We start from the raw sequence: 16,096 nt of genomic DNA, 5'->3' as shown, positions 1-16,096 counted from the left end.
CTTCACAACCTATGCTGGGACAACTGCCAGCAGGCAATCTACTTTGTGCAGCGGCTGCACTTTTTAGTGGTTCAAGTTTTAAAAAATTAGAGTCTTTCTTTCAGTTTGTGGGAATCCATTTCATTGCGAAAACTCAGTTCTACAAATACCAAACCGATTATCTATTTCCAGCCATTAGCGAAGCTTGGAGAATGGAAAAAATGTCTATTGATAGTACATTCGCGGGCAAACGGTTCAGGCTAGCCAGTGATGGACAGTGCAACAGCCCAGGATTTTCAGCCAAGTACTGCACCTACCACTTTCAGGACATGGAAAGTAAGAAAATTGTGAGTTCGGTGGTCGTGCAGGTGTCACAAAGTACATCCTCAGTGGCCATGGAGAAAGTTGGCTTTGTAGCATCATTGCAAGAACTACAATCGCGGGGAATGGTGATCGACCTGATAGCCACGGACAGACACGTTTCAATTGCCAAGACAATGAGAGAACAGTACAAAAATATAAATCACTAATTTGACGTTTGGCATCTTGCAAAATCAATCAATAAAAAATTGTCGGCTGCAGGTAAAAAAAAAGAATTGCAAGGTATTTCACAGTGGTCCAAGTCAATCAGCAACCATCTTTGGTGGAGCTCAAAAACATGTGGAGGGTCGTTGGAAATTCTACTGGAAAAATGGCGGTCAGTAATGCCACACTGTACAAATGTTCACCGATGGAACACGAACCAACATTTCCACAATTGTGAACATGGCCATTTGTCCACAGAGGAGGCACGGAAGAAGAAGTGGTTGATTCCTTCATCACCCACTCACAAAGCCATTGAAAAGATTGTATTTGATAAAACTATAACAAAAGCTTTGAGGGGACTCACGGAATTCTGCCACACAGGAGATTTGGAGGTGTTTCACAATATGTGCCTAAAGTACAGGCCAAAACGATTGCATTTTGGCATGGAGGGCATGATAAATCGGACTCTTTTAGCGGTCTTGGCACATAACCATAATGTTGGCCGTCAACAAAGTAGGACGACCGGAACTTTAGGGACGCTTCGCTACAATAAGGCCTTCACTAAAAGAAGTAAACAATGGGTGATCAAACCAGTGTTTGAGGATATGCAATATGAGTTTATTGAGAAACTTATTGTTGACGTCCTAGATAGGCACATAAATGGAGTTGTGAACGAACCTGTGCAGGGGACAACTGCATTGCCACCCAACATTGCCTCTGTTCCATGTCCACCTAAAGAAGAACTCATTGAGAAATACACATCACGGTTTAAATGATTGTAATTTGATTGTCTGTTCTCTCGAGTCTCCTCATGTCGCAGGCCCATTGAATATGTGTATCTATCCAACCTTGTTCATTTGCGCATTAAATTAAACCAAACAGTAATATAAATCATTTTTCAAAAAATATAGAATGTCTCCGTATTTATGGTTCTGTGGGGCTGCAAAGCACGCAGACAAAATGCAAAGATGGAGTGTAAATTTCAAGTCCTGTGAGAATGCCTTACACTGAATGTAGCTAACTAGGAATGTGTGCTCGTTCAAAGTGAAGGTCAGCTGCTTTGATTTTTTCTCGGGTGCCAGAATGGCCCACGACTCAGTATAAGGTTCTATTGTATTTTGACCTTGACAGGCCGGGACCACGTAAGAAACGATAATGAATATAATTTCAGAAACGAAAGCCATTTCATGTTCGTTCATTAGAAGAAATAACGTCGGCATAGAAGGAGTGGTATTTCGAGGCTGCCCTCCGCACAGACACAATGGAAAATGCAAATATAATGTAAGTAACTCTTTAGATGAGTTTATACCGCAATTTAATTACTATACAGTAGCTTTAAAGACGGGTTAAGTTGTACTTGTTCGTTCTATGTGGCATATTGTTTTGTACCGCGCTCTATCTTGGGGAGAACCGTCTACTTTTACGGAAGCACCTCAAAACCTTTGCTTCTGCTTTCTCTCTCCCTCTCCCCTGCTACAACTGGTCCACTGTCTGCGATCTCGGTCCTGGGCCCTTCCACTCTCCACCTGCACTCCCTGTCAACCCCTGCACTGATGGACTGTCTCAGTATCCTACAGCCCCCCCTTGACGTTTAAAACCCAGTTGCACTGTCCTAGCTATGAAATAATTTCCCGACCGAATATATAAAATGAATAATTTTAATAAAGATCTGATGGTGAGACTAATTTCATTGTTTATGTTTTTCAAACAGGTACATCATGCATTACTGCATGTGTCACGAGTACCAGACACCGGCGGACGGCTTTTTTAACCGCCAGTTGCTTCTCCGCGTGAACAACGTTACCACCCTGACCATTTTATGGGTCGATCGCCAAGTACAAGTATGCCCTTTCGCGGTACTAACGGCTAGATGCAACATACAGACCGTTGTGGTGGCCTAGTGCCTCGTTGTTGGAACAGCCATGCGATTATCAGTGCGACCGATTATCAGAGCTTATTTTACCGTTAACCAACCCCCTGTTTACTGCACACGAACATCGCTTGCCTCAAGACGAACTATTTTGGATCGAGAGCAAATAAAAATGAAAATCGCTGAATATTCTCTAAACATTTGATGTCCAATAAATGTACTTTTCCAAATGTACAATCTTGCAGTTTGCTTTTAAACCACAGTTTCATATTCCGAATTGTGGCGCTGTATTGTGAGATGATCTAAGACCCTGTGTACAGCAAAGGAACATCGCGTGCCTCAAAACGAACTTTTTGGAACCTGAGCAAATAAAAATGCAAATCGCTGAATATTCTCTAAACATTTGATGTCAAATAAATGTACTTTACCAAATTTACAATCTTGCGGTTTGATTTAAAAGTACAGTTTCATATTGCGAATTGTGGCGCGCTGTGTTGTGAGCTAATCTGTGTTGGTTTCCGGGTTCTGTGTGGAGTCGCGTAGAAGACGCCTGGGCGCGTTTGCCTACGCAGCACAGTCACGTCACGGATAGAGGCAGGGAATATGAATGTTTTGATAAAGTCTGTTTCAGGGGCGGGGGATTTGATTTAGTGCCGCAAAAGCAGGTGAGCCAGGGCGATGGGGGGAAATGATAGGATTATCAGAAAATGGCGGCTGATTTCGAGTGCGTTAATGGACGAAAAGTCGGGTAAGGTCCATAGGAAAGTTTTCTATGATCTACCGAGTTATGCTTAAAAACACATGGCCGAACCGTAGGGACAATAAAAAAAAAGTCCCGGAACTATCTTTTAAATAATGGATACTCATTTTATTGAATTTGCATTTATCTCTGCTCAATGTCAGACCTGCTGTAATAAAAATGTACAACAATTTCCTCAGTCTATCATCATGCTCTTTGCTGTCCTTCCCTTACACCAACACATCATTCTGAAAATACAAAACTCCATCCATGTCTTGAAACAGTCGATACATAACCCTTTGCAATACAGAAGCTGTCGATATCAGTCCAAATGGCATTCTTTTACATTGAAATAGACCTTCTGGAGTGATAAATGCGGTTACATTCATAGTGGAAGGGTGAAGCACAATTTGATCATATGCAGATTTTAAATCTTATGAACTCATAACCTTAGCATTCTTAATAGTACTTAACATCTCATTAATATTAGGCAATGGGTGTCTATCAGGTATTACACATCTGTTGACTGATCTAAGATCTATGCATTATCTGAGTTTAGTATTGGGTTTGTGAGCTACCACCAATTGAGACGCCTACTCAAAAGCTTCAATCCTCTCAATGACACCTTGTTTTTCCATAGACGGTAGTTCATCCTTGACAGCAGATCTAATTGCTAAAGGAATATTTATCAATTTCTGTACCACTGTTCTAGAACCATTTATAATTCTGATCTTATGCATAAAACCTTTCAGGTTTCCCAGTTCCTCACGAAAAATGTCACGCTGTGATAAATCATTGCCATCTCTTTTTGCATACACACTTTCTTCTGCATTGGGGTCAAGCTTTACTTGAAGCCTTTTTTGGTGTGACTTGTTCAAAAGGGAATCCAGCACTAATACATCCCAATGGCTCCCACTGTGTTATCACTCTTTCCCTTGCAAATTGCTACATAAAAGGAAAACTGCACAAACAGCATTTCTTGGCCCATCTTCGCATGGGGAACGTGTACAACAAAGAAATCTGCCTTTACCGGAGATGCGAGCGCTCAGGCCTTCACTGCTCATTAACCCTTAAAATACCGAAATGTCTGGTCCCCTGCAGTTTTCTACCCAGCACCCCTTCTTGCTTAATATGTGAACACAGTACAAATTCAGTGACCCCATCCAACCCACTCCATGCAGGCGGTGGGCTTACTCGGCTTACTCAAACATACAAAAAAGAAATTAAACAATACTATTAGCTGTCCTTTTTATTTTCCCACCACTACTTCTGCAGATGAATTCTCCAAGCACCTCCCCTTCCTGGGAATCTCTGGCTGAAGTAGTGCCATTTTTGAACGCCTTGGGGTCGTGGTGTTGCCTGTTAGTGATCTCTTCCCACTACCCTGTTCGTCGCTCAATCCCAGCTGACAATTGAGAAGGGATGTTTCTTATCCATAGGTGGGGGTTCTAAGGATGAGACTCTTGGGAAGTTTTCAGGATGGTCCTTGTGCATTCAAATTATGTTATCTTCCAAACCAACCTAATTTCTATGATGATAGCTCGTTTTCCACATGCATCTCTAAAATAAAAGTTCTTCATTTTATGCAGATTAACAAAAAAAAACAAGGAAAATAAAAAACAGGCCGGCAGGCCATCTTTCAAGGGTGCCAAAGAAGTGTTGACAGAAGTAGCAACATGCTTACGAGATAGATGGTTAATGAACAAAGGCAGTGTTGACTATGAAGGCGCTTTGTAAAAAGAGGCTGTGGGCTTGTAGGATCTTAGTTTTATTATATTATTTTTGCTTACAGTGTTTGATGCATTCTTGTTTTTCACCAGGCCTGCTGTAAACTGTTATTGTAAATCTAAAGGTCAATTTTTCATATTACAATAATGATTGGGATTTTAGATACTTTAGCACCAAACATTTCTTGGGATATAGCGGAACGGAGGCACCCGTATAGACAAGGACATTTGCACAAGATAACACAATGTGTTCACATTTACTGTGTCTTGGATAGTGGTATTTAAATTGTAGAAACAGCTGCCTAGAACTGAAGAACGCCAAACACATGGAATTTCTTCATTTACTTGAAAAAAGTGTAATGGTATAATATACATGCAAAACAAAATGAACACAAAAACAGATCCTTTTATTGGTGCAATTTGTTAGAATCTCTATATCATCTTCGGTCTAGGGTGTGATCAGGAAGGGATCAATGGGGTATTTTTTGAGCACTAGGAACTCTGGGTTGCTGCGCCTAACGCACTGTAGTTGGTTTGGGTCTTGATTGCACTTGCAGCCGGTAGGTAGAAATCGTAAGGCCTGTGCTCGTGGTGCCTAGTGTGTATGTCCTGGCAGTTTGGTTTTAGTTTCTACTCAATTGACACTGGTGCTGTATTTGATATATGATTAGTTTTCCTCCCCACTCAGCTGAGTAGGTAGAAAGAGTCCACAAGATTTCTTAGCTTTTTCTTATTTTTTGGATTTATTTTGTCTTCAAAGGATGCCGACACGTGTTTAGACCATAAACAGGTCTTTATCAAGGCTTGGGGGTGACTGTCGTAGTTGTGATCTCAGGTTGAGAGGAGAGTGATCTCTTGGATGTACATAGATGTCTTTGGTGGAATCCAGGGAGGAGGGTTTAGCCATCACTGGTGTGGTACCTGTGTGTGACTGCTTCTATCTCCTATGAGTATGGTGTGCCTGCACAGGTATAAAAATCAAAATCCATGAAGTTCTACAGAAATAAATATATTGTTCTTTGAGAAAAATAGGCCTTTCTTTGTATGCCTTCTAATTAGGAGGCATACAAAGAAAGGCCCTTTAACAGGCAATTTATTATGTTCTTGCTTTTTTAAATTCCTAGTTTTTAACCGATTACATCGCAAGATTTGTCACAGGTAGAATTTGTGAATGACACTTGTGTGGACGTGGTTAAAATCCACTTCCACTCCAAAGTGATAAGGAATGTGATTCTGGCCGAATGTCAAGGCTTTTCAATGTTGGGCTCTGAAGTTTTTCGACCATATTTGTCTGGATGGTTGGTGATACACATCCCAGGGTAAACTTTGGGATGGTTGACCAGAGTGTCTCCAAGTCAATAACAGTAAGACTGGAGCCGGGACATGAAGTGACCGAGGGTAATTGCTGGGGTTCAAAGACACAGATAAGATCTGTTAAGTATAATTGGCCTGCCATAATTAACACACTACATGGAGAGTTGAGAGGTGAAGGTTTGTGTGAATGAGGCCCCTGGCATACTCTTTTGTCCTGGAATTCTAAAGGGTTCAATAATTTATTGAGTCAGCAGGCACTTTTTCGAGAACTATATGGTCCTTACCCTCCAAGAGGCCTGCATGCTTGATCCCCCTAATATTGAAGAGTTGCAAAGATCATTGAATGTTTACATACATATTTGTCAGACTTGAACCTACACTTGAATATTGTTAAATCAAAAATCCTAATATTAAATGAAGAAAAATATAAAAGGGAAACATTGAAATGGAAAATCGGAGGCCAGGACCTTGAGGTGGTTAAATGTTTTAAATATTTAGGGAGCTATATATACACTCAAGAAGGGCAAATCAATTACAGTATAAAACGTTTAGGGCATTGTTTTTAGCAGCTGCCAGACAATTGCACAAATTTGATTTTAAATTTGGTTGTTTTACCATTTCACTTGCTCTTAGATTTTATTAGCAAAAATTGGTGCTGCGCTTAATTTTTGGGGCAGTAACATTAGATACATGAGTAGAATGGTCCATACTGGAAGTTTTGTTTGTGTGGACTGGAAGGTTTTACAAATTTACAAATGTATTAGGTCACCCCACGCTTCTCTTTTCACAAATTTAAGGGAAGAATTGGTAAATAATACAAGTAGCATACTGATGTCCTGGAAAGAAAACTGATGAGGTTTTAAGGAATATTAATTCCACTGTTAATGAATTATGCACTGCGCCGAGAAAAACAAAACAAAAATTGTTCAGGAATGATTGGATTTTAAATAGGGAAATTCTATTAAGTAATAGATGTTTTAATGATCATTTTCGCCAGTTGATTGCACCTCATCTTATGAAACATCCCTCCCTTGAGTTCAGAACCTCTGTTTTAAGATTGAAGTTAAACTTGTATCTAACAGGGGATGGGATAGGAGCCAGAGCGAATATTGTAAAGGATCTGAGATTGTGTTGGTACTATAATGTGGAAGTGGAAACACCTAAACATGTATGCACCGAATGCTCTGGCTTAGTTATGTATCACACAGAAAACTTGAACAGATTTGTATGTATTTCTCAGTATATTTCAGCTGTCTGGTTTTGTATTTGTATATGGAATGTCAAGGAGGTTTCGCTATCAATTGCTGTACTCGATTTCCAAAAAACAATCTTGTGATTTTAATAGAATGAACTGTCTTTCTTTTTTGTTGTGATTGTATTGTTTTATATGTGTGAAAGTTTAATTTTAAACCGTATCACACAATAAATAAATGAACGAAGAGGCATACATCAGAAGGGCAGCAGCTAAATGATAAACAAATTTATGTGTATAGAATAGGTGATTTGACAACCCATAGAAAGTCCCCATAGAAAACCAGTATGTGCTAAAAGGACATTTAATTTTCTTACCCTTTTCTCCAGCTTGTTTGAAGGCAGGGTGTCTCTAAGAAGGAAAATGATGTGTTCAACCTGGTTTTTAAGAAGATCTTCTGCAATGCTGAAAAGCAGCAGCCTGTAAAGGAAAAGAAAAAATGTACATTAAACTCTGATTATCCTCAACACTTACCAGACTTAATAACTAGGTACCCACCCTAGCATCACCTTAACACTTTCAAAAAAGTGAACATTTATGATCTTCTCACATGCTTAAAACCTTTAAAATTGAATTAATTAAATCGATAAAGATTAAGTTTCATTCTAAAGATGGGCCAATATTTTCATTTCTCAGCAATATGTTCAGTTTTAACATGAACTGTTAATTCCAAATCAAGTACGGACACAATACTAGCTTTATTTGTTTTCATAGAACTTCACAAATACTGTGGATGGGAGATTAGCAACCACTGCACAATCCAACATGTGCCGTTTTCAAAATAAGAGGGTAGTGTTAGGAAGAGAAGATCAAACTCTTTCAGGCATTTGAAGGACCTTTGATGCTTGCTACAAAGAGGTGGTAGAAAGGCCAGCTGTAGACAAGTGCATGTAGGCCTAAGCAGATCTATTCCACACATGTGCAGCTGCCTGAGTAGTCAGTAATGCATTCAGCTCTTGCATATTCATTAGCGAGCAGCTGTGCAGCACAAAGCCTGCACCAGGCACCTGCTTCCGTCCCTAGGTTGACAGAATTGACCTTGTGCACATTATGGTACATTTGCAAAGATGTGCAAGCTATTTCCCAGGGAATGTGCACAGGCAAGCCCAGTGAAATGTAAAGGTTTTGCTGGAGAATCTAAGTCCAATGCAATTTTATGTTTTGAACATTTACGCATTGGTACGTTATAGGTTACTTGTATTGAGCGTAGGCCACCCAAAGACCGTGATAAAGCACTCAGTCAATTTTAACAGCAAAGGTACAAGCCCAAGACAGGTTAAGTGTTTTGTCAGAAGATTAAGAATGGCACTGGGGTGGGAAAAGTAACTGGGAGCAAAATGAGCGAGGGGGGCAGGTTTGTATGTGGGTTTGCTGTATAAGGTTTTTATTTAATTTCCTTTCTTTGTGTATTTTGTATACACTGATTTTATCAACTAGTGGGTGTCGCTGTGCAATTAGAAGATAAAATGTGCAATTAAGTATGCTTTTCATGAAGTGCTCGAAGGTACTTGAGCTTTGGCAACTGGCAAGGTCTCAACCTCAGTGTTACTGGAGGAGCATTATCTCAATGGTAGCTTTCGATACCTCATCATGCCTTGGCATTAGCCTCAGCCTGATGCTGATGGCTGAATGGCTGGAAATGTGATGAAGGTACTGGGAAAACCTGCTCTGCCGGCTGCTCTTCAACGAACGTTTCATAGACATGTCAACAAGATGGGGACTAAGGGCACTCAAATGAAGTTGGACTTCAATCTGTGGGTCTTAGTGGAAAGCAGTAAGCCTTCTAGGTGCCCGATTATGGGGATGCGGGACATGCTGTGTAATAGTGGGCTCAGCTTAGTCCTGAGCTCCTCTCAGAGACTCATATGCATAACCAGGCCAGACCACCCTCTATTCTGCTGCAGTAGCGTTTCCCTGCTAAGGGAAGCCAGTACTGCCAGGTCAGTGCACAAGATTTAGGACGCATGGTTTATTGATAACTATGTCAGCATCTCGTGCTGTAGCCTCTATGCCAGCAGATACCTAGGTAAATAAGGATACATGATTCACTCCAAGTTCTGCAAGGCCTTAAAAACATTTGTTTAAATAAAGCTACAGCTTCCATCAGGCTTGTCGGGAACTGTTTGGCCTTTAGGATGGGATGCAGGGTACCTATATAATTCTGGTAACTTAGTCTTTATAAATGACTAATGACTCATCTGCGCCATTATACGGTTCAGTCCGTTTCGAGCACGTTATAAATTCATCAAATCAGATACTCTCTTAAGGTTCATCAGGGATCAAAATAATGATTTTATAAGCTGGAGTTAAAAGCAGCTCCTGGGTATCAGGCCTCAAAGCAGGAGTAACCTGTAGAGAATGAGGAGCGAGTACAAAGGTGTGCAGCAACTCTTTCACATGAAATGCAAAGTATAACTTTATGTCCATTCCACAGACCCACTATATTTTAGATGCCTTCCAGATGTGGTCTAATGCCCATTAATAAACATTGACAAACGGAGTTAATGTTACCGATATTTGTGCGTGCCACTAGTTGGCCTGGGGAGTCAAATGTAGTTCTTGCTAGCAATCGGGTCAAACTTACCAAGCTCTTTTTAGGCTAAAAGCAAGAGCTATAAATAGTTCCCAGCAATTTCCAACCATAGTTAATATAAGTGTTATGATACATTTTTACAAAATCCCTTTTCTCATTCATATAACCTCTGCATACTAGGGTAAGTCAGAATCAGGAGAGCAACAAACCCATTGTTATTTAAAATCAATAGGTTAATTTCAATCCCAAAACTCTGTGAAAACCTAAACTATCCTGATCCTAGCCCTACCACTACAAAGTAAAAGAATCCAATCGGAACCCAAATCACTTAATGGTTTCTTGCCCAAATGGTAGATTCTTGGCTGGTTTCTGACCCGCCCTACACTGTCTCAGGATAAGACAAGGGACTTTGGCACTGGCTCCAGCTGGCGCCGTTCGACTATGGTTCATGCGGTTGTGTCTCTTCTCTTTTATGTGTGGCCGTGCTTATCCAGCTCCAGGCTGGGATCCAGACAGCAGCGTTCTGCTGGCTTTCTCGCTGCTCCACGCCACCTGCATGGGACTGCTTCCTGACATTGCCTTGAATCGGGGTGGCCCCTGCTCTCTCCCTCTTGATCGATCTCATGGGTCCTTTATGTTCATCCCTGGGAGAAAACAGATCAGTCGATTGGTCCTGAATTTCATACATTGAGGACAACACTACAGGGTCAGAAACCATACCATCTACCTCGTTATGAACATTCCCATAGTTATCTGGTGAAATCCCGATATCGCTTATAAAAACATTAGCTTTCTGGGACAAAGGTGGATAGCACATATCTCTGTCAAGGGATAGCCTGTCCTCCAAGGAGGGTGGTCTCCCCCAGCTGAATCCTGCTTGCCCTGTCCTCTAGGGGTTCAGCTTAGCGGGTTCATTTCCTTACTCCCAAAGGGGATGGCTCCCCCTTGGGGAGAGGGGACGAATTCCCTGAATTCGCCATAATATATAAAGAAAACTTTACCAACGTTCTTCTAGTGAGTTTCTGACTGTCAAAACTGGTCAATATATTTCTAAACATTCAAAGGTGAAAGCAAGCAAAATGGCCCCGTTCTCCTCTGGTATTCCTTAGAGTTATTTACTTAATGCCATTTTTGGACATGCTTTCGTACAATGTATGAAGACATGAAGATAAAAACATTAAAATCTGCTATTTGATCTTTGAACGTATGTGTTACACAATCACATTCATCAGAAAATTAACAATGTAAAATTAATGCAACTCAGCAACACTGCATCAAAATGAGTGGCATTGCTTCAAAAAAGTTCATGCAATCAAAAATGACATGCGCAAATGTTTGAATTACTCCTATACATATCACAAACATTTGCTTCCCTTGGCACATGAAGGCATGCCTCTCTTTCGGCCAATTCCGCTTTGTCAAACATGAATTTTATCATTCTTCAACAGAAAAAGGTCACATGGAACAGTGACAATAATGATATGGTGGAGGTGTAACAACATATTAGGTCTAGATCGAGAGACTTTGGCACTAACTTGCCTTAATTGCCCAGAATCAGTTAACAATACAAAGTGATGTGAGAGCCTTTAATGATTGTTAGTGGTAATTAAGCACCATTAGCATCCAATGGGATCTGGGGGAGGGGAGCTGGCAGCCTCCCAGCCAATGAAGAGGCGTACTTGGAACGGGGCATCTGCCTCATGGTAAAGGCCCCGCTCTAAATCTCCTCGAAACCAGGAAGGCGCAATCTTCCCTGCCGGGAATGAAGGTAAGTGCAGCGCGCTACTCTTCCCCTCCTTCCTCCCACCCCAACCTCAATTTCCACACCCCTCACTCATCCCCTCCCCACTTACCTTGTGCTCCCTTGCCCCACGCCGGGAACACTCAGTGTTCCCAGCGCTTCTCTGTCATGGCAATGGCCACCATGAAAGAGGAAATCCCTAATCCACGACGCCCATCTTGGCCTGTAGTTGTTATTTTTTTTAAGTTGAAAAACAGCAACTGTGCCATTTCTCAACTTAAAGAAGAGAACTATTAGCGTCCTGGTGATCATGCCGGGATGCTAATGGCAATAAACCCCTTGGGGTGGGGGGCTGTACCGGGACAGGCAATGCCCAGTCTCCCGTTAAAGACCCCATTTCGCACAGGCTTTTAAGTGTCCCAGGCATTACCTAGCTCGGTAAAGCCTATTATTTTTTTAGGGAATATTGGTCTACATGCAACTATTGTTTTAATCGACGGACAATGAATTGGGAAATATATTGTATTAAATGTGTATTATATGTTCACTTTTATGGCCTACGTGCCGAAATAACGTACTTTTTTGATTTGGCCTACTGTAATAACTGAATTTGAACACAAAAAAATATAGTCTTAAGCAGAGGGTGAACATAAGACAGCTGATCAACTCCCCTTTAGTATTCTCGCAAATGCCTGGTGCCACCAGCATGAACCGGTAATACTTGAGGTTCCCCAGGTTTCCTTCTGCTTCCTTATAGGCCTAGAGAAAATGCATGTTAACTTTTTACTTTAGGTCTATTTCATCTTTGTCTTTCTGGCAACACCCACTTTAACATTCAGTCTTAAGACCACATATAATTACAACCCATGGTTAATGCACACTCAGATTATTGACTATAGTTCCTACAGCTAAACATTCATGTCCCGGTCAAAAACTAGGCTTGTCCAAAGAACAGGCAACCTTTGGCAATCAGATACCTTTATAAACTTATTTAACAAATCCCAGGTTTCGTTAGGCTGACTGTTTGCTACAAAAACCTGAGTGGGCACCAAAGCAGTTTACGACATGGAGACCCCCTCTTAAGAAGATCAATCTTTAAATGTTTTAGTGTTTTTCTATTTGTATGCTCACATTCTTTCCAGGTAACAAAGACTGAAGCACAGCAGGAATCTAAGTGAAGGCTGACACCAAATTAAGGGGTTTATCATGTTCAGCCACAGAATTAGAAGTGAAGGAAAATGTCTTTAGATGGATCTTTCTACCTATATAATTGCCAGGCACACTGTCGCACAGATCTGATTCCAATTGAGGATATGCCTTGCCTGCGGTCCCATCTCCAGTGATGCTTTCCTTGTATGTTAAGGGATTGCGACACAGCATGCGTCTTAAGGACATTATTCACAAATGAAGCCTTCATAGATCGAAGGCAAGCCACCCAATCACTCCTTGTAGTTTGGAACTCGCCTTGAATAATACAATGGATTCTCTCTGCATGTCCTGGGTGTTCGGTGCATCAACGCATATTTCAGATCTTCCCATATTTTGCATTTCAGTTTCATTATAAAACTGGTATTGTTATAACAGTCTGGCCAGGTGCTTAAGATGCATGACAAGTATTGTCTCCAGGCCAACGGTAATCATTCTATAGATGAGATGATTAACAAAGTGGCTGGTGATTGTGTGCTTTTGCTGTGGCCACAGAATGGTCAGAAAAATAACTCGGGATACATTTCAAAGGTCCAAAAGATAAAAGGCTAAAAAACACAAGAGTAAAAAGTAGAACATTGTCACCAAGTGCCACAGGTGGTAGAGATTACAACCTTGAAACTGTTCAAAATGTAGCACGTCTGCATAATTCACAACATTTAAAAGGTAACCACTTATAGCCTGTAGTGAAAGTGGAAAAAATAACTGGTGGTATTCTTGCTGCATCCAAAAAGTAGGGAGAGGGATGGGTCATGAGGGACTAAAGAGTGTAGCGAGGGAGAGGCAGGGCGAGGCTTGATCTTTGGTTTGAAATCTTTATTTGCTCCTTTTGCAAAAACCGTCGACCTTAAAACTTGTCTCCTGGAATATGATTACATCAAACTGATTAAATATATATTCCTTGTTCACCTTATTTTTAAAAGAACTGGAACCCCTCGTGTTCCAGGCTATCGATCTCAATTCATGTTTTACTAGAGGGACTTTTCAGGTAGCCCCAGTTTCTGGAAGATCTGTGCCATTAGGCCTACTGTTTGTCTCCTTCAGTTCTCTCATTAACTGATTTTTCAACAGACGGGGTGATGCAATTTGCTGATTTTATAGATACTCCTCCTCCGATATCTGAACCAGACGCACAAATTCCTCCATAATAAAACTCCGAGAGGGGCTTGTTATCCAATGGTAGCTCTCTTCTCTCCTGGACAACTTTATGCAAGTGTGTATTCTGAACTTTTGGTGTGTGCTTCCGTATAGGTTAAGTGATTTGGTGTGGAGATTTTCAAGCCTTCCACTTCCACCTGAGGATGAGGGAGCCTGATTGTCATAAATAAGATTCCCATGCGATATTAACACTTGCCACTGCAAGCATGATGCAGGTTTGAAGTGACTCGTGGATTGGTTCTTTACTCTACTTCCTTCGCACGTCACTTCCTCAAATTCTGGGGCTCTCATGATTGTCCCATGCCACCCCACTTCTCAAATTATATATGTGTGCCATGGTTAGTCTAAATTGAGGACTTTTGTCGCAAGACCGCCAGGGAAGCCCAGAGGAGTGGTGTCGGCAGCGCTGAGGTGGAGAGAATCGGTGGAGGCCCTCGTGCCCATCGAGAACTGCCAAACAGCTGAGAGGCAAACCTGACTGCGGCACGGATTATAAAGGTACTGCATGTTAAAAGAGGCAGGGTATAAGGCAAAAATGGTACAGAAGAAAAGCAAACAAAAAACAGAGATCGCAAACCCGTAAACCCAAGAAAAGTGAGACATAAAAGACTGTATCAAAGTCAGTGATTGAGGAAAAGGAGTGAAACCAAACCACCTATAAAGTATAAACGGATGTAAGCTGGATGCACGTAGCTATGGAAGAGACATCATTCTTTCTCATCCCAGTGTGTTCAGGAAACCCTAAGACAATACTTGGCAGCGAGTAAACTAAGTACACTGGGGTAATGAGTGAATGGCAGAAGAGTAAACCAAGGCTGCGAGTCAAAACGGAGAAGTATATTCACACCAGTTTCTTTTTCCCACGCCATATGCCATCCAGTTTGGGTTCACAATCCCTGGGACCTTGTTGTCATTTAAGAAGGAGAGACATTCTTGTATACAACAGAAGAGATTCAAGGGAAGCCATCCCTTGGTGAGTTATTTTGGGAACACCATTATGGAACTTATAATTTGGAAACAACATGGCTACAGGCGAGCAGCCGAGAGACACTTTATTTTTCCCGTGTTGAACCTTTTTTGTAGAAAAAGTGTGAGGGATTAGGTTTTGGACACAGGAAGGAGAACTTTATTTTGCACATCCTGGCGAAGACTGTTTCATTAATTAGCTGTGTTGAGGCAGGGAAACCGCTCATAACTGTAGGGCTAGTAAGGCATTTTTCCAACCCTTGCTATTATTTAAATAAAAGTATTTGGGCAAACAAACAACACTGTGGCCCTCATTATAAGTGAGCCAGTCTGGCAATAAGGGTGCCAGTCAAGTTACCGGCACCTTTTCCGGACCGGCTCACTTCGAGTCTGCCGGTAGGGGCTGTGAACCACCGGCAGGCCTGATTTGCGGGTAGTTCTGGCCCCTACCGGCAGATTTTTCACTGAAGCACCAGCACCATTACTAACACTGTTGGTGCTTCAGGCTTCCCATGGAGTCCTATAGGACTCTACGGGAATGGGAACTTACCGTTCCTCCGCCGCCTGTGATATCCCGGTAGCACTGGGGTAACAGGCGGCGGAAACGGTAAGGCGAATCTGCCAATAAATCGCTGGTAGCATCAGCGGGTCACCAGCAGACTTGTAATGAGGGCCAGTGTCTGGCTCCTATGTCCGTCCCATCACATGGGCCAATTTTATGCATCACCTTCAGGATATTCTGCCAGTTACATCACAACCACTCCTATCTGGGCTAAGCTAATAAACCTCCATAGACACACACAGACATATTGTTTAATCCACTCTTTTATTCACTTTTACACATGATTGGGCCGTTTTCTCTCCTCCATCTCACTCTCCATCTGTTGTGTCCCTCAGGGCTCTATCCTATCGTCATAGTGCTTCAACATCTACCTTGCCCCTTTAGCCCATCTGATGTCCGCCTTCACTCATAACTTCCAGTGCTATGCAGACGACACGCAGCTCTCCTTCTAGCTTCCCTCAATTGCCTCTTCTTCCTCTCTGATTCCTGAATGTCTGCTATTTGCAGCCCTCCCCTCCCCCCCT

At 41.7% G+C, this 16,096-nt stretch overlaps 1 protein-coding gene across 5 annotated transcripts in view; it reads right to left on the bottom strand.

The window, feature by feature from the left end:
• The window catches only part of LOC138488473 (caspase-8-like), a 596,184-nt gene that overhangs the window by 239,014 nt on the left and 341,074 nt on the right, over window positions 1-16,096 (bottom strand). For all 5 annotated transcript variants that reach the window (XM_069615461.1, XM_069615457.1, XM_069615459.1 and 2 more), the window contains one exon: window positions 7,724-7,826. In XM_069615461.1, the coding sequence (XP_069471562.1) occupies window positions 7,724-7,826 (103 nt within the window). The remainder of the gene's footprint in view (window positions 1-7,723; window positions 7,827-16,096) is intronic.

Source organism: Ambystoma mexicanum, chromosome 9 (assembly GCF_040938575.1).
Source record: "Ambystoma mexicanum isolate Mex_15411 chromosome 9, UKY_AmexF1_1, whole genome shotgun sequence".
In the NCBI taxonomy this organism is placed as follows: Eukaryota; Metazoa; Chordata; class Amphibia; order Caudata; family Ambystomatidae; genus Ambystoma; species Ambystoma mexicanum.
This window is presented reverse-complemented; position numbering and strand designations above follow the sequence as displayed.